This window comes from Perna viridis, chromosome 2 (assembly GCF_037379345.1).
Source record: "Perna viridis isolate PV_CMFRI_1.1 ecotype Kerala chromosome 2, ASM3737934v1, whole genome shotgun sequence".
Classification (NCBI taxonomy): domain Eukaryota; kingdom Metazoa; phylum Mollusca; class Bivalvia; order Mytilida; family Mytilidae; genus Perna; species Perna viridis.
The window spans coordinates 45,865,791-45,886,356 of record NC_142446.1 but is presented as its reverse complement, the minus strand read 5'-3'; the positions used below and the strand labels follow the sequence as shown (position 1 = coordinate 45,886,356).

Genomic DNA, 20,566 nt, shown 5'->3' with positions numbered 1-20,566 from the left:
CGCCAGCATATGATATTGCATTTATCAAGACGAAATCAACCCCTGGAAGTAGGAAGTCATATTTCTTTGAAAAACTAGATTGACGGTAAATGCTTCATTTTCAAGAGTGTCTTTATGAACAACACGATATCCTTCATATTTTTGTAGCTGGTACAATTTCCACGGGAAGCGTATTATGATATAAAATGACAAATCCCTTTGACATTGAATAAAATAAACTCTCGACAACGATGATAGGTTTCTTTCAAAAAAAAGATATTCATATAAATGTTTCCTACAAAATATTTTTAAGAGACTAAAAATGTATATTTTCACTTTACTTTTCTTCAGATTCATAAATGTAAAACACACTTTAAAGAAAAAAAACTTTATTAAAACAAACAAAAACAAAAACACAACATTGTTTGTTTGACAGTATTGCACCATAATGTTTTTAATAAACATCATTAAAAATAGAATTATTGAGCAGTTAATATTCGCCTTAATATAGTAATATAAAGGTCAAGGATATCAGAATATTACTCGGGCAGGGAAGGCTAGCGCTGTGATAGCACGATAGCCTCGTCGGCCTAAGACGGGAAGCTTCCCCTCAGATAGCATGGTAGTGTTACATTGACCACGGAATCACCAAGCTACTTAAAACATTACATTACAGACATCATTATATTGTTCACTTTACAAGAGGCTTGGATTTTCTTTTGCTTATAATACTTTAACATAACGGCACAAAATCAAAATATAGCTTGTTAGTCATCTAAAAAGAATGTAATACTTTCATAACATTAATGTCAGAATTAATTACACTTACTGGTATGCATATCTTAATTGGATGAGGAAAAAAATGCACTTTTTATAACTAAATATTTAAAATGAATCACTATTAAAACAAATATTGTTAAAGGTTTATTTAGAATTTATGTATTTCTGTGTCTGTATCCACCTGGAATATAAATTTGATGTTGTCCTGCTTAAAACAAGTCATAACTTTATTTCTAGAAATTCTAAAAGATGTTGATTTCTTATATAATTATAACCGTATACTGAAAATTAGAAATTTTTTAACTTTTCATTTTTGCTAAAAAAGTGACTTAATTAAAATTCAAATTAATTAAAACTTGCATTGTAACTTTTAACAGTACTGATGTGTGATTTTTTTCCTCAAAATTGAAAAAAATTAAATAGCTCTTTTTTATTAAAGTAACAAAATTGTGATAATTATTTTTAAATTTTTGTTACAGTACATATTTTAACTCCACTTTAACACAATTGTACTCATGAATATACCTACAACAGGTAAAAACATATATTTTCTTTAATTAATGGAGGTTCATAAATAAATAGCTTGACATTTTGGCACACTTTCAGCATTGTTCTATAAAAGAATTCATCCAATAGGTAAATATTCCAAGCAATATGTTCAATAAAGACCAAGCTAGTTCTATGTTTCCTTACTATTACTAGCCATTCTTTAAAGTACTATTACATCTAAGAGTTATGCAGAGACATAAAGTTTGAGAAACAATACAATCTTTCTCATAAAAAATTTACCCTGAAATCAACAGTAATTTAAACAGTGTCATTGACGTCCTAAATATGTAGATCCTGTATCTAAACATGAATGACTCTAAATCTTGGTGTAGGAAGTGATGCATACTGTTAGGATGTGATTGTTTGAACCTTTTATGTGCTAAAAGACCTGCATATGAACATGACTGTGCATTATCAATAAAGCTTAATATAATTTGAGTAAGGAAAGCTCTGTATAGGGAAAGCCTAATATCATATTATCTTTTTTTAAATCAGCCTTTAGGCTGTGACCACTTTCTTTTTCAAGTGGGGGGTGGGGGGCTGCAATTCTATGTTGAGCTACAAAATTTTGTTCATGGAAGCACAAAATTAATTTTTTTCAGCATCATTGGCATTTAAAAATTTTTATTTAAAAATCTACATTGTTAAGTATCAAATGGGGAAAATATTGAATCATAATTTTTATTTTCTGTCCATGAAAGAGTAAAAAAAATGTATTTTTGTTCAAATATTTAATTACTTGATTGTTATTTAATCCCAGTCCCCCACCCCTCCAAGTATAAAAATGATCTGTGCCTTAGTCAACTTAAATGCATTCAATATTCCCAAAACATTGTTTTAACAGTAGTAGTAATGCAGTTCACAGGTTTTACCAGATATTGACAAAATTGTACCATTTTGAAAATCAACAATTTCCATGTTCTTTTTTTTAAATAGTGTAAGATTATAAAAAAAAAAAATTTGTCAGGCCACACACACACAAATATATACATTACAAACAACCAAATGGATTAAGTAATGTTATAGTTGTTTGGTCAAAAGTCACAATAAACAATCTTGACAATGTATGGATTCTTACTGGACATCATCTGGAATCACTCATCTGAAGTCAGAGTTTTTTTGGTAGAAATCTTTAACTTTTTTTTACAATTTTTTTTTTATTTATTGATTGATTTTGAAGTTTTCCAAATGGGGAGAATTTTCCCAAAGAAGCTAGTATAATTATACTCAATGAAAGTTCCTTGAATAAACTAGAAGCCCTGTTTGTCACAAGAGCCCCGCGTCATTTGTTAGTAGTGATTTTTTAATAAATCAAATGTGTCTGTAAGACACTAATGATGCCCCCGCTCACTAGATTTGACAAATTATGAACATGTTTATTTTTGTATGAAAACATGATTTGTAGATTCAGAAAGGTTATGTACTGTTGGTTGATGCAGTAAATATTTGGTATGTTAGGAAAAGCACTGCAAAAATACTTGAGATGAGAAAACGAGGACTGATGGATGGACAGACTGACGGACAATATAAAAAATGTTAATACTCCCCAATAACAAATTCCTAACTTTGTTGTTTGGGGTATATTTCTGACAAAAATTATAAAGCCCAACTATCACCCAGTTCCGTAATATTCAACAAAAATCAAGATCCTATGACCTTGCACACCACTGTTATGTGTAGAAACATCCTGCAAAAATATTTTAAATGTAGTTCAAAAACTACAGGAGCAGATAGACAATAAAGCCATATAGCCCTATTTCTGATGAAAATGACTAAGTCAAACTGTACAAGGAGATAGCCGGACAAGCCATGATCTATATATTTCTGAGTAAAATGTCTAAGTGTAACTATCACCAATTTCCATAATATTTCATGAAAATCAAAATCCTTTGGCCATGCACACCTTCATCACGTGTAGAAATACCCTGTAAGATGTTTTAGATGTAGTTCAAAAATTGTACAAGGAGATAGCTGGACAAGCCATGATCATGTGTATTCCGGACGGACGGACAGACAGACGATGGAAGAATGGATGGACAGGGGTAAATTAATATGCCCCCAACTGTTTGTTGCGGGGGCATAAAGAAATGGTAGAAAGAAAAGCATGGTTCTTAAAAGGACTGACAATTAATTACAACAAGCCTCTGAATGTACATGGTGAGTACAACAGCTCTGAATGTACATGGTGAGTACAACAGCTCTGAATGTACATGGTGAGTACAATAGAAAGTTAAACAACCTGTAATTGTATTCGTGTAAGATACACAGTATAGTGACACAAAAATTATGCATTCATAAAATAAGTATTAACAAAAACTGAGACAATAGAAATTTAAATAAAGAAAAAATATATTGATTTAAACTTAAAACAAAATATTAACAAAACAGAAGTAATGCATTAAAGTAAATAATTAAGATATAAAATGTTTCAAATGGCACATCTTGATATGACTGCAAAAGTAAACCCCTGAACAGCTGGGACAAGTGTGGACATAACATTCAAACTTGTTATAACTCTAAACTTGGATTGTTATGAAATGTCTGACACTGTACAAAATTCAAAGTAGTCCTAGAGCTTTAAAATTGCAATTTGACAAAAAAATTTATTAAGTTGAAGAAAATGTTAATTTATTATCACTTTTTGGCACCTTATACAACTAGGACCATACAAAACCCTTCCTCTTGTGGTAAAATTACATAATATCAATTTCATCAACATACTTTTACTAAGGTTATGCTAAGAAACTAGAAAAGTGTTTGTTTTTGGCTCCTAGGTTTCCTGTTTTTGTATGGCACCTTGTGGTACAATTTTAAAGAGATTCATACACTTTTACTAAAGTCATTGTTTGGGCATCAGCAAAATGAATGTTTACCCCAGCCTTCCTCTTATGACAAATAACCTAGTGTAAAAATTGTAGAAAAGAGATCCATTAAGTTTACTCAAGCTATCCTCCAGATATCAAATACCAAGGGACAATGACAGCATGATACCATCACATATAGAAAAGCACAGTAAAAGTACATCTGTTTGTATCTGGTATGTTATATGTTAATGTCGTGCAGTTTTAGTCTAAAAATGTGGGTCATTAAATACTGCTCTTTTAGGCTGTACCAAACATCATCACAATAGTTTTTTTGAAAAGTACATTAAATGTTTTATACTCCTTAAGTTTAAACAGCATGAAGGTGAAGACCATGTAAAAAAAAACAAACAAAAAAACAATTGTTTAAAAAACCAAAAACAACCCATAAAACTAGAATAAAACACTTCATGATAAAATGACATTGCAGATCACCTGGGATTTCTTTTGAAAAAATAAAAAAATATATATATCTTATTAATAATAATACTTTATAAATTAAATGGAAACTGCACCACTGAATTAACTCGACATACAAGGTGTTTCCCATTATGCAGTGCTTCTAGTCCAACCATAGATCCATGCTCCATTACAGGGGTTTAATTAACAATGAAATACCAGGCAAACACAAAGTAGATTTAAAGAGTCGACTTGTACCAGGTAATATTTATCAAAAATCTATTCTAATGCTGAGCAATGAATTTCTAGCATTTTGTAATGTCTTTTTTTTTCTTTCTAGGGTGACATTCTATCAAATTTCTTGTAAACAAGGTACCTGGTAGTATCACATAGATGATAAAACAAGAAATCTATGATCCATGGTACATTAGTGATACCCCTGGTCTCAAACGCAATATAAGGAAGATAAACAGTGTTTGGTAAACAGGTAATTGTTGTCAAACTTTTCCAAAAATGGATCCCACCACATGGCATTCCTACAGAAGTTCATTAAGAATTAAAGCCACTGTGATAAGCAGTTGCTAAAAAAATGTGACAGAAAAATTTTATGGACACACGGACAAGGGTAAAACAGTATACCGCTTCTCCTTCACAGTGGGGGTATAAGAATTTCCAATATAATGTACAATAACCAGTTAAACCTTCTGCCATATAGAATGACCATTCATAAAACTTCTAACCATGTTGAACTGAAGTAGTCCAAAGTAAATACAAGTATTGCTAAGTGAACCCATCCAACTGAATTAGAGTCATTTAGCTTGTAACAAGAACTTCAATTCAAGGCTAATTTTTAAGAACATTTTGAGTATGTACATCATCATTGATAATTAACTGAAAATAACTGGTCATTGTGGTGAATCAGCTTTAGCTAATGGAATTGAGTTTTTGATTTTTGTTTTTGCAATAAAATAATTATTTACATGTAAATATACCCTTTCACGCCTGCAACAAGCATGTGTAATATATACTTTTGTGAGATAAGGGTCGTGTAAAACCAAAGAATTTTCGCATGGAAGTGTATATTGAGCATGCTCCTTGCATGCTCATTCAATACTCCACAGATTACAGGAAATGGTCCATATTTTCATGTAACATTGAAATTTTAGATTATGAGTTGTTAATTTACCTGTCAACAAAATAGAACATTTTGACATGTATGGTCATCAATAATCTGGAACTGGAACATAAATTTGGAATGAATTTTTCTTAAAATCTGATGACACCACCATTCTTTTGACAACTTCATCAGTATTCAACCTGTAAAAATGAAAATGACAATGTGTTAAAATATACACTTTAAGGAGGTAGACCTAGGGTAAGGGACACAACTCTTAAAAATCATAGAAACGTTTGTATTCATCATTTTACATCAATCTCATGTAAGCATCAAAGTAACTTGGACTGATTTTATTCTGTTTCAAAGGAAAGCTTCAAAGGCTTTGGTAAAATTGAATATGATACATGTACAAGCATATCAGTGATTTCAAGAGTTATGTGCCTTATCATAGGTCTACCTCCTTAATATAGAATAAAATACAGAAGAAATAACTCGATAAGCATGACGGAGAACAATACTACATTGTTAGTAAACTGTTCAAGATTGTACATTTAAAAGTTCAGTCAATTGTGCAGTCAAATTTGTAAAAAAAAATCACAGTGTCGTCAGTACTGAGGGTTTTTGATTCTTGTAAAATTGTAGCATAAACTAAAGTTCAAAGATTACATTATGTAAATACATTTTCATTTTACATATAATTAAGAATTGTTTTTCTTTTCCTAATATGTATAAACGGAATGTCAATGCATACATACATCAAACCACATTTACAAATTTTGTTCCATTCACCTTTTTTACCAAAGTTTAAACCTGTCCAAAAGTTAATGTGCATTTACATTCAAAAATTATATCAAAAGAGTATTTATCCTACACTGTAATTATACTCAAATAAAAAGAATTTCAAGCTTAAAATTTTTTTTTGAGGAACAGAAGACTTTCAAAAACTAGACACTTTCATCAATTTGAATTTTCCTGCTAATTTTACTTGGTTAAAATCACTGCTCTTCACTTCCTGTTTATTAATGGTAAAATATTAAGGATAGGATGAAGAATTTGACTGATAATTGTGTTAAATGGAACATGTTTAATATATTTTACACTTCTTGACACATTTAATACTGCAAGAACTAAATTCCCTAAAATGCAAATTTATTACTAAATATATTTCACGGCCAAGAAGGAGCCCCTCAAAGCTTCAGTTGATATGAAGACTAAATCTTAATTTTATTTGCAGAAATAAAACAATATTATTGTGCTGAATAAATGCAAGAAACGTATTAACTGGTTATGAAAGAGGTACTGAATGATAAAAAAAGGAATTACATTTGGACTATATTTTTCGTGTAGTGTTCAGAAATAGTAGAGAAGTTCCAGTGATGGACCTGCAACATAAGATCCTGCAGGATCAACCCCCCCCCCCCAAAAAAAAAAACAAAAAAAAACCAACTTTTTTCCGCACATGTATGGAACAATAGTGACGTCATGTTAGCATGGTTTGTGACTGAAACAAAATTTTCATTAAATTATTCTGGTACAAAGTGTAAATAATGGAAATAGGAATAAAAGAGTTTCTTTGTGATAAAAAAGAACTTGGTCCTTAGTTTAAAAAAAAATACATTGATGTTCTGAAATGAATGATTTGAAAATATGAAAAAATCTGACAGAACTTGCCAATCATAATGACAAAACTATGTTTTCCATATTGATTAATTAAAGATGAGAGAAATGCAACCATTACGTTAAAAAACTGCAAACTATAACAATTAATGGAGTATCAATTCTCTTTGATTTCCAAGATTCATTCTGTTACTTTTTCTATTTGTTTGCAAATAATGAACCCAAGAATTTACTTGATGTTGCCACATAGAAACAGTTTTTACTCCTGCTTTTTTTCTGGGAATTCATATTTCAAGTGTTTTACTTTTGTAATGTGTACAGTATTGTTTTTTACATTTGTAATGTGTACGGTATTGTTTTTTACTTTTGTAATGTGTATGGTACATGTATTGTGTTTTACTTTTGTAATGTGTACGGTATTGTTTTGTACTTTTGTAATGTGTACGGTATTGTGTTTTACTTTTGTAATGTGTACGGTATTGTTTTTTACTTTTGTAATGTGTATGGTATTGTTTTTCATATATTCAGTCCACTAAATGTAATTGTATTTAATTCTGTTTGCTACATTTTGTATGTAAATTATCTATGTTTCCTGTTTTCATGTTTTATGTGCTTTGACTTTGATGCCTCTGAATTGTCCCTCTATTTTAAATGCTTTAGTATTTTTTCCTGATATTTTCTTTCTCAATAAGCATAATGAAAAAAAAAAGCTTCACATCATGCAATATTAGAACTGAATGATTCATTCAAAAAATAGGTCACACATTATTATTTTTGATGGTATTTAGCTTTATAAAGCTTTTAAATACTTCTACTTATATGAATCGGGCAAAATGTGTGTGTGGCACATGAAGGGAAAAATAACACAGATTTTATTGCATTCACCAAGTATTCATACCTGATAACCTTCAGCAATAACCATCAGAGTGTTTGTAAAATTTGCCTTTTTAAGATAATAACAGGTCAAATTTAGCTGAAATGCACTTTGGAAAAAAATGGCACAAAATTTTTCCTGCACTTTATAAGCAGTCAAAAAATATCTATGTCACAGATGCTTCAGAACAAATTTAAGTAGCTTTTCAGATGTTTTCTAGATGTATTGAATTATGATGTGTCACCCATTGCCTGATTCTTAATGTTACAGTGGAACAAACATTGGTGGGATAAAAGTTACTCTGTGCTGTCCACAGAAATAGGATATGTTTGGTTTCTACATGAATAATCTCTTAAAGTGCATGAAAACTGAATATTCTGTCATAAATTCATAAAAGATTAAAGCTGTTTTTATTGTAATGCAAAAGGATCATGAAATAAATACGTAATATTGAATGAAAAAAAAATGAAGCAGATAAACCAGTATTGTTGATATCACCAAAATATAAGTTACATTTAATAATCACAATTGACACGTATATCCAGTATTTAGTTCTAACCAGTATTTAATTCTAACTGTTCTGCACAAGTCAAGGATACTGAAGTTAGTGATAAGATCATATCATTTTCCAAATGATAATTACCTTGTTCAGCAATAAATTATTACTGTAACACTTAAACTCAGTATTATTTGAATACATCAATAAACAATAACTTTAGCAGTATTGATTTGGAAAGTTTCTTTTCATAAGCAAATGAATTCATTTCTTATTTATATTTCAAGGCTATGCTTTAATTTGTTTAACTGAATTGAAATGTATTTGCAAATATCGAAGTTTTTTTAAAAGACCATAGTTTGTCGAGGAGGAGCACGCTGACTTAAAGTTTCATTGTGCTTATGGTAAGAAAATCGAAGAATAATATAGAATAAATGACAGACTACAATAATTCTTTACAAAATATGCTTACACATATTTTTTTCAAACTAAAGAATGGTAGTTTTTGTTAAAGAGTCTATTCACATCCAGGCATTTCAATTCAAAATCACTTGGGCCAGATACAGTTTAAAATTCTATGAAATTTCGTATCAATTCACTTAACAGTTCATTAATCAATTAGATAGTTTTATTCTATGAACAATTCCAACAGCCATGTTTCAATCAATCTTACTTGATACTCTCATAATGGTCTGACTCTTGTGAGCCTCCATCTGGTCCCAAATCTCCAAAAGAGTAAGATTTTCCAAATGAGAGCCTTTTCTCCTCTAGCTCTCTATCACCAGCATAAGATGAAGCACTACTTATACGATCTCGCCACAGTCCTTCAGGAGAACCTAGTAACTGCTTTTTCACCTCTTTTACTGGAGATTCTGGTACATCATATGTTAAGTTCAGTTTCATGTGTTTTCCAAGCTGTAATTTAAATAAAGAAAAGGATTTTTATATGTATACATGTACTACTCTTTGTGTATACTTATACTACTCTTCGTGTATTTTTAATCAAAAATTATACCCGTTTCAAATGATTCAAACTTATTTACTTTTTTAGATTCAAGATAACTATAAAAAAATCAATATCCAATCTATTATCATGGTTTTTTTTGTAATCATCTAGAGACAACCACATCTCTTCAAACTAGACCATTACAGGCAAAATAAAATATCTTCAAATAGGGTCAAATGTAAAATAAATCTCTTCCAACTGGACCAAAGGCAAAAGAAAGTTTCTTCAAAATGGACCAAGGGCCAAATAAAATCTCTTCAATCTGGACCAAAGGCAAAATAAAATCTCATCAAACTGGACCAAAAGCAAAATAAATACACTTCTAACTTGAACAAAGTCAAAACAAAATCTTTTCAAACTAGACCCATGTGACTAGGTGTTATTTCTTTGAACTAGACCAGAGGCAAACTAAATTTATTCAAGCAACAAAGGAAATCAAAAATCTCATAACTTGACAATGCCATAACCACATCAACAAAAACTTTTTTTCTACTATATAGTGAGGATAATCTTAAAACATTTAACTAGTGAAAACAAGACATTTAACTAGTGAAATCTTAAAACATTTAACTAGTGAAATCTTAAAACATTTAACTAATGAAAACAAGACATTTAACAGTGTTCTAAATAAGTTCTTATAAGTGAGAACTTTAACAAAGGTATAATAAAACTATGATCCATCTAACTTCCTGTTTTTTGTTGTTGTTGTTTATTTTTGTTTTGTTATGCTTTTGGTCTAGTTTGAAGAGATTTTGTTTAAAAATTGACCATGGAACTCAAACTTTGAACAATAATCTTGAAAATCAATAAATCTACATATAGATTGGGGTATATATGAAGACTGATTAAAATCCTTGAAGGATTTTTATTCTAGAGTGTTCACAAAGATGTTCTAAGTACCAGTCCATGTAAAATTCAGACACTGTCAATGGTAAAGTGATTCATGGTGTAGAAAAACCCCTCAAACAAACGATGACTTTTCAGTCTACATATGCTATACTTTCATATAACAGTAATCATTTCTGCTTTCAGAACTGCACTTTTTAGAAAATCATACATTTATCTACCACTAAAATCAATTTAATGAAACCATATCAAGAAGGATAACTCTTGCAAACTGCCAATTTTATGTACAATCTATCTAATTTTTATCTCAAAAGCGCAACAACCAAATGAAAAACTAAAACTGGTTATGTGATCAGTTACTGTTTCTGAACAAGAAATAAAACTGAATTCGGTTGGTTTTTGACAAGTATGAATCACCTTCTGTCTGATTTTTAGAAAGACTGCTACTTAAAAATAGAAAGATAGACAGCAGTGTAATGCTGTCACTACTTCATCAGCAAGGGGACAATGTTAAAGTACAAACATGTGTATGCTTTTGACACATTCAAATAAATAAAGATCAATAACAATATATCATGAAAATGATTTATAATATGACACCTTGTGACTAGGCATAAGCTGGTTACATTTACGTGTCATGAATAAGAAATAAGTTCTGTAACAGTGTTTTAAATTGAAATTGAAACATGTATAAAATTAAAGTAAAACTGTTCTTAAATGACCATTGATTAAAAGATACTTGTAATAAAATTTGTCAATAAAATTTATCCAAAAATGAGGAATTAAGTTTCCTAGAAAACTACAAAAAATCTGTCATTTCAATTTGCACAGTTGTTCAGTAATTAATTCTGCAACTAACAGTGTATAACTTTGAACGTTAAGACAGTGTATAACTTTGAACTCTTTAATGTTGAGTGTCATACAGTAAAAAAAAGGGGGAGGGTTGTGATCACCCCAAAGTACTCTAACCCTTCCACATTTTTTGCACCTGTCCCAAGTCTGGAATTTCTGGCCTCTGTGTGTATTGTTTTGTCTTCACTTTCAGTCTACTTATATGTTGCTGGGGTGTTTTGGGGCAACCGTTTTGCTGTACCTATATATAATGTTGTTTTTGGGGCCAGCTTCAGCCTGCCTTGTGGTGTGAGGGTTTCCATGTCAATCATGGAAGACCCATGGATGGCCTTGAGCTGACATTTTTCATCCCAGTGGGGTTGTTGTCTCTTGCACATATTCACCATATCCATTCTCATTGTAGTCATATTATGTCATAAAGCAATGTAACATCATATTTTTTCAAGTAACTTGATGCTTGCCACATGTGATATTTTGACCTCTAAGAAAAGTGACCTAAGTGGCTTGCTATATTTCTTAATAACCAAAATAAACAAACAAAACATTCCTAAAAATTGCATAAATTTGAAAATCGCATAATTCATTAATGGACTTTGTACCTTCAATGACATCAATGTTTTGTGTTTGGTGTTGCACTGGAACTGAACACAAAAAATGAAATAAAAATAGAAAATTAAGACAGTAGACCTAGGGTAAAGAACTTAACTGTTGAAATCAGTGATATGTTTGTATATTTGGGGATGGAAAAAATGGCGGATGAGTGAGTTGACAGAAGTATACGCTGTACACTATTCTTGTGTGTTTTATGAAGAGTTATAAGTGCTTAGAGTGATATTGATGTATTTTAAACATTTGAACATCAACTGAACATTTAAATGAGTACGAAAACTAACCAAAAGCGAAAGAAAAACGATCTTAGCCACTCAGGGGAGACACCACCATTCAAGTCAAATATGGCGGCCTCCATACAACAACAACAACAACAAAATGAGACCTCAAATGTTATAGCCCAAGCTCATGAGACCTTATATAAAGTTCCTAATTTGAACATAACAGGATCCCCTGTCCAGCCACAGCAACTTGTGTTTCAATCTACACCAGTCCAACCACATATTCAACATAGTACACTTGTACCAAATCAAAACATTATACAACCACCACAGTATAATTATACTCAACAGCCAGTGCCACCTCCTCCTCTAAACACTGTGAACAAAGAATACATGCAGATCCCTCAAATGACATCATTGAATCCAAACAAAACATACTCTGTATGTGCACCACCAACTTTAGATAATATGCAATCTGTAAACATTGTTAAAGATATTCATATAATCTCACAAAAGATGCAACATCTTGAATCTATCCTACATGAAAAATTACAGAAGCTTGATGTTCTAGACTCAATCTCCAGGAGATTTGATGCACTGGAAGAAAATATCATCAACATGAGAGGTGAGATTGACAATATAAAGCAGGCTCAGAAAAATCAAGGTGAAATTACTACAAGACAGGAAAAGCATCATCATGAAATAGAAGACAGAACTCAAGAGCTGGAACGACAAAACCAATATCTTGAGGCTGAAAACTATAACCTGAGAGAAGACTTTTTGAAACTTCAAAGTCACTCTATGAAGTATAACCTGATATTTGGTGGAATTAGACAAACCAATGAAGATGAAAATACTGAGGTGGTAATTCGTGAGTTTCTAGAAAGACAACTTCATATTGAAAACGTGGAAGGCATACAATTCCAAAATGTTCATAGATTGGGTCAGCGAAACGATGACAAACCAAGAAACATCATAGCTAGATTTGGGGGTATTATTATTATTTACAAAAAGTGTTTATCTAACTTTATTAAGTTTATTGATTCAGAATCAGATGTTGTTCAATGGGTAGAATTAAATCTAAACCTTGAGAGTAAAGTTTATCTTGGTTGTGTTTATATACCACCAGAAATTTTGGTCTATTCGTCTGAAAATTCTTTTATTGAACTAGAAAATGACATCATTAATTTTTCATAAAAATCGAAGTATGTGTCACTAGTTGGCGACTTTAATGCAAGAACCGCCCGACTTCCAGATTATGTTACACCTGATGAAAATTTGTTAGAAGAAATACTCCATATTGTAGATGATGATTTAACTGAAAACATGTATACTCACAAAATTTTAGAAAATATAAGTATTCCTCTTGAAAGATTTAACAAGGATGAAGGTAGAATTAATCCATATGGACACAAATTATTAGATCTTTGTAAACGGTGTTCTTTATTTATAGTTAATGGTAGATTACATGCTGATAAACTTTGTGGTAAAACAACTAGCAAAAACATTAGCACTGTTGATTATCTAATTATGTTCCCATTGTTAATCCAATATATTATAGAGTTTGAAATATGTGATTTTAATCCCATGTTCTCTGACATACACAATAGAATACACTTTACTATCTTGTCCAAAAATGACAAGCATGATAATCGTGCTAAAGTTAGTGAAGGGGAAAAAATTATTAAATGGAATCAGGTGAAGAGTCAAGAGTTTTAGAATAATCTTAATTCAGATGAAAATGATTGCATTAAAGAATTAGATGAAAAGGTCAACTCCGTTTGTATAGAAACCATTACCAAAGGTGTTATAGATGATTTGTTTTTAGATCTTCAAAATATTTTTGTTGATAACGCAAAAAATACATTTGGGACACACACTCCTAAAAAGAGATTAAATGATCATAATAAGTCAAAACCATGGTTTAATAAAACTTTTGATGAAAAACGCAAAGAATTTAATAAACTCAGAGATAAATATAAACATGATAAATCAGATCAAGTCAAAAATGAATTAAATCTAAAAGCAAAAGAGTTTCGAAATGCTATGAACAAAAGTTTTGAACTTTTTCAAGAGCAGAATGCAACAAAACTTAGACAAACCTCTAAATGTGATCCCAAAGAAATGTGGAAAATACTTAATAATATGAACTTTTCAAATAAGAAAGATGCTAATATTGATATTGATAAATTATATGAATACTTTAAGAAATTAAATGATACCAGTGAAGATGTTGTTGATGAAGATGATTCGGACACTTTCCTTGATAACATATGCGACAATGATCTTTATGATGTAATTATTAATGGGGAGATAACTGAAGATGAAGTAAATGAAGCAATTAAAGGGTTAAAGAATGGTAAAGCTTCAGGTATCGACGAATTTGTAAATGAATATTTTAAATGTTCCTCGCCGCATCTCGTCTCTATTTTTTGTAAACTTTTTAATATTATGTTTGATTCTGGTATTGTGCCAGATACCTGGTTAAATGGAATTATTCGTCCGATATACAAGAATAAAGGTGATCCAAATGATCCAGATAATTACCGAGCTATTACACTAATTAGCTGCTTAGGTAAATTATTTTCATCAATTATCAACAGTAGATTAAACTTTCTTTCTAGTGAGTTTGATATTATTTCTAAATGTCAATCCGGCTTCAGGAAGGGTTACTCAACCACAGATAATATTTTTATTATGCATGCCCTGATTTCATTATATTTGACTTATGGTAAAAAATTATATTGCACATTTGTCGATTTTCGCAAAGCTTTCGACACTGTATGGCGAGTTGGTCTTTGGAAAAAGTTACAAAATTATGGTATCAAGGGAAAGTGTTTCCGAATAATCTATAACATGTATGATAATATTAAATCTTGTGTGTCATTTAACAACCAGACTTTGATTTTTTTCTGTGTCTGAATGGTGTTAGACAAGGTGAAAACCTTTCACCTTTTCTTTTTTCAATATTTCTAAATGACTTAGAAAAGTACTTTGAAGATCTTAATGTTCTACCATTGACAGTCTTTAAAGAGAAAATTGAAAACACACTTCACCATTTAATTAAAATTTTTGTATTGTTATATGCTGATGATACAGTTATTTTTTCTGAATCTGAAGAAGGAATGCAGAAAGCACTTGATATTTTTCAAGAATTTTGTACTAAATGGAAGCTTTCGGTAAATGTATCAAAAACTAAAGTTATTATTTTTAGCAAACGTAAATCCAGAAATAATCCTGTATTTAAACTAAATGGTATAGAGTTAGATATTGTTGATTCGCTGACATACCTTGGTATTGTTTTTAAATTTAATGGCAATTTTAGCGATGCAAGAAAAAAACTTGTCGAGCAATCACAAAAATCTTTGTTTTCTATTTTCAAAAAATTTAGAAACCATAGTATACCTGTAGATGTGCAACTTAAGCTATTTGACTCCTTGGTTGAACCTATTTTACTCTATGGATCTAACGTCTGGGGTTACGAGAATCTTGAGATAATTGAAAGAGTGCACCTACAGTTTTGTAAAAGGATACTCAATCTCAGACCTTCGACCCCAAACTTCATGGTGTATGGAGAACTTGGACGTCACCCATTACATGTTCGAGCAAATATGAGAATGGTCTCGTTCTGGTGTAGACTTTTAAAGAATGAGACAAAACTTAGTAGCATTCTTTACAAGTTGATGCTAGTTTAAACATTAACGAAGGCATGAACTTTAGATGGATTGCCCACATCAGATCCTTATTTGACAATACTGGCCTTGGATACATATCTGCAAATCAACTACACATTGAATGGAATACTCTAAAGCCTGTTTTGTATAACTGCTTTAGGGATCAGTTTATTCAGAGTTGGTTTTCGAATATAGTGAATTCATCTAAAGGGGATTTTTATGAAACTTTTAAAACAGATTTTGGCATCGAGAATTACCTCTTACGGCTGCCGGAGTCAAAAAGAAAATATATTACGAAATTAAGAACATGTAATCTAAAACTACCAATTGAAACGGGTAGATGGAATAAGACCCCTCGACATGAGAGGATATGTCCTCTGTGTAGGAATGGTATAGGAGATGAGTACCACTATCTATTTATCTGTGATAATGAATCTATTGTTCAGCTTAGGCAAACATACATACCAAGGTATTATTATGTGAATCCCAGTGTTTATAAGATGAAAGGAATGTTAACTTTTTGTCATGTAAAATTGTTATCTTATATTGCAACTTTTGTAAGCAAACTTAACAAATATTTTCTATGATTATTGTATTACTTTCTGTCAACTTATTCTTCCTGTCATTGTGTATTTATATATTTATTATTGACCTCATGTTACCTTAATTGTGTCTGAGTGTATCAATAAAATCTTGCTAAAAATCTTGTATCATATTCAATTTCACCAAAGCATATCAAGCTTTCATTGAAACAGAATGAAATCAGCCCAAGTTACTTTGATGCTTACATAAGATTGAGATAATATGCTGAATACATTTACAAATGTTCTAATGATTATAAGAGTTGTGGCCCTTACCCCAGGTTTGCCTCCTTGAACCACATTGTTGAAACAGCTTATTTTCTGAAACTTGTTATGTAGGAAATATAGAGTGTGTGTACCTATAACATATCAGCATACAAAATTGCCAACACTGGGACTGAAAATCTTTGATATTAAAGACTACAGCACTTACATGTAATAGGTATATTTCACTTACTTATATGATCATGAATACACATTAACTTTGCAAATATCATCAAATTTGTATGCTGACAAATTATATCAGAATACTAAATAAAGACAGATATTGCAAATGATGATTAATACATTTATAACTTAATTGCAATGAACAAGAGCTTGTTAGATTTTTTATACCCAGTATTGATTATAAAAGAGGTATAAGGAGTAGACTTCATGCTCATTCTTTCCAAGGAAAGGGAGATAATCCAGACTAAAATTTAAGCTTTTGTGGTGTTTTATGAACCACTATTAAGTACTGTTAATATATCCTTTTCACAGCACACTAATCACTGAAATTTTCATGAAGGACTGACAATAACACCCACTAAAATCATTTGTCCCACAATAAAATATCACATCCTATATGGAACCACAACTGTTTTTAAGAATAATCACCAATGTATTTTTTGATAATATCTATGGACAAAGTCTTCTATGAAAAATAAATTACTTTCCAATTTTAGATTTTTAAAAAGATAAATCAATTAGTTTATACAAATGTATTTGAACTATAAATTAACCTACAGGCACTTGAGCAAGGTTCATATTTCAAATGCTATACTTAAACAGTAATTGATGACAAGATAACTATTCGTTTATTAGTTTTGTTTATTTTCAATCCAATTATCATTAATGTTTAATTATATGGTTCTTTGTTTTTCTTCAATGAGTACAGATATATACTTAGTACTCTAAAAGCTTATAGGTACATTTATGTAGGTGGAAGTTATAGTTTAAATTGTAATAGTATCCTTCTTGATTATTTTACACAATGTATTTATCATAGTGACACATGATGTATGTATATATGCAGGCCTCTCATGGTCAATGTTAGTGGTTAGTAGAATCAACTGGTTATGGTGGCAGAGCCCAGTCTTCAGGATAACTGACCGAAGAACTTAATCAGAGTAGGTCCCTACTAGCCTCTGGGCTGCTGTCTTGAGGCTCTGGTCAACTCCCAGACCCCATGTGGGTCCAAGACTGTTTCCCTACTCTTACTATTTGGGAGCACTTCAATGTGTATAGTGATGAACAACTAAAATGCATTGACAGTATATATATGTCGATGGTATGCAGTGAATGACAGTATAAAAAATGTAAGCTCCGCCTAATTTCCGAACTTTGCATGAACTACCTGTTTCACTTAACATCAGTATCAGGGGTCACCGGTAGGTTAGAATAAAAATAAACATGTCAAAGCAAATTAAACTTGATAAATAAATTATTAGGACAGCATTATATAGACAATAACAGTGTAGTGACTAGAAACAAAAAAGATACAGTGTACTCAATTGGCCCAAATAGGAACTAAAACAACTCTGAACGATGCTCACTAAATTGATACTCATTTCATTTAAATCGATCCAGGATTAACAGATAAGAGATAGCTACCCCTCTAAGTAATGGAAGTAAATATAGATAGACAGACACCCTTATCACTATAATATATTCCGTTCAAATTGGAGGGTATAAGAACAATCAACAAAGGCTTGCATTTTACCCTGATTCTATGCCTCATTTGTATATTGTTTTTATTTCAAAACAGTGAAAAATTTATTGTCCATTAATAATCCTCACATCAATAAAAATATTCTACCGAGCCGATATGATCCAAAGACTAACAGTTGGATGGATGATCAAGAATACCACTATTTGAAACCATTCAAACAATGGTACATAGCAAATCAATATATCACATCAAGTGCAAATCTCAACTTGAAAGCTTCTGGAACCAAAAGTTCACTGCCACAGCAAAAAATTAAGTTTTTATAGTATGAAATTTCAGGTGATTTAACAGTCAAATAAAGGCAGTGTAATATAATCAAATGGTGAGTAACAATGCAAAAATAATTATCTAAATTTGTTTAATGGAAATTTGATGGACTTTTCTAAAATTTCCCCTTCTGATAAATACCAAAATACCCATCATATTAATACTGAAAATTTCAGTATGGAGTAACCTTTCTAAGCAACATTTGAATAAATTTAAATCATAATATTAAAAGTATTGAAGTACTCAAAAATAAGACTATTACAATAGGAAGCTAAATCCAGCACTGAGAGGTTCTACCATGTGCAATACAAGGAATGAAATCTCAGCATTTAAAGTATTTGATAAATAAGATGAATTCTGACCAAATGTCCTTGTGACATTTGCAGAAAGCATATAATTTCTAAATTATATGATGGATCTATAAAACATTTATTGATTAATGACAAATTTGGCCATTGCATGTGAGCAATCAAGTAGTCTTTTGTTCTGTTGAACAAATCTGAATACAAGAGGCATATTGCTTATGAGCAAATTAGGAAATTGTATTGTTATGTCAAAGGAACAAATGTAAAATCAGTAATATTATCATTTCAAACTCCTGCAAACTTTCCAAAGTAAAAGTAAAATATAACAACCAAATTAAATATTGTAAAGGTATTAATTTTCGCAGATTATGTCAAGTGAAAATATTCGCTGGTCTCAATTTTCACGTTTTAGTTTTAACCAGGCAGAAGGATTAATTTGTAATGGAAGCATGGATTGTGCCGTGATAGATAAATAATTTATCTGAATTTTTAACTTTCGTTTCAAAAATAAATCTAAAATATACATGTACATGACAAATTAAAAACTAGAAGCCCTGTTTGTCGAAGGAGCCTCCATGTCATTTGTTAGTAGTGATTTTTTTTTTAGTAAATCAAATGTGTCTGTAAGACACTAATGATGCCCCCACTCACTAGATTTGCCATAATTAAGAACATGTTTATTTTTGTATGAAGACATGGTTTGCAGATTCAGAAAGGTTATGTACTGTTGGTTGCTGCAGTAAACATTTGGTATGTCAGGCTAAGCACTGCAAAAATACTTGGGATGAGAAACAGAGGACTGATTGATGGACTGATGGACACGCAAAAAGTGTTAATACCTCCAATAACAAATCCCTAACTTTGTTGCTTGGGGTATTTTTCTGACAAAAATTACGAAGTTCAACTATCACCCAGTTCCATAATTTTCACAGGAGCATAAAAACTATTACCATAGTTATTTTTCACTACAATTATTTCCAAAAATATTTGATTTTTGAATGATGTGAAATGTTGATGTTTGCAAGTATAATGAAATACTATCCATACAATGTACATACTCTAAATATTAGAAGAATGGATATGGTGTATATTACAAAAAAGACAATAACCCCAACAGGATGAAATTTTAAAAATGTTAGCTCAAGGCCACCCATGGGTCTTCAATGAATGACAAGGAAACTCTCACACCCCAAGGCAGGCTGCAGCTGGCTCCAAAACAACATTATACACAGGTACACATGTACAGTGAAATACTTGGCTCTATACCTTATACTCCAGCAACATAAAGTAAACTGAAAGTGAACATGAAACAAGACATACAGAGGCCAGAAATTCCTGACTTGGGACAGGTGGAAGCATTGTTTGCTTAAGTGTAGGGATTTCTCCACTAGACTGACTATCTTTACTCAACAACTTGTTAGGTTAACATGATTTAAGGCTTGACCTATGAAGGATTGAGTTATTTGAGTATTGTTGATGATGCACCATCATCATGGGGACAATTGTAGTTACAGTTCATCATCATGCCTTGACCAACAGGTTATGC

At 31.0% G+C, this 20,566-nt stretch overlaps 1 protein-coding gene across 4 annotated transcripts in view; it reads right to left on the bottom strand.

Moving 5' to 3' along the window:
* Positions 1 to 351: 351 nt before the first annotated feature.
* The window catches only part of LOC148625360 (trafficking protein particle complex subunit 14-like), a 32,558-nt gene continuing 12,343 nt past the window's right edge, over positions 352 to 20,566 (bottom strand). For 2 of the 4 annotated variants that reach the window (XM_088568834.1, XM_088568837.1), the window contains exons 11-13: positions 9,346 to 9,587; positions 5,755 to 5,885; positions 352 to 5,104 (exon numbers count right to left, since the gene is read on the bottom strand). In XM_088568834.1, the coding sequence (XP_088424960.1) occupies positions 5,792 to 5,885; positions 9,346 to 9,587 (336 nt within the window). In that variant the 3' untranslated portion in view covers positions 352 to 5,104; positions 5,755 to 5,791. The remainder of the gene's footprint in view (positions 5,105 to 5,754; positions 5,886 to 9,345; positions 9,588 to 20,566) is intronic. The other 2 variants (XM_088568835.1, XM_088568836.1) reach the window with 2 other exon arrangements.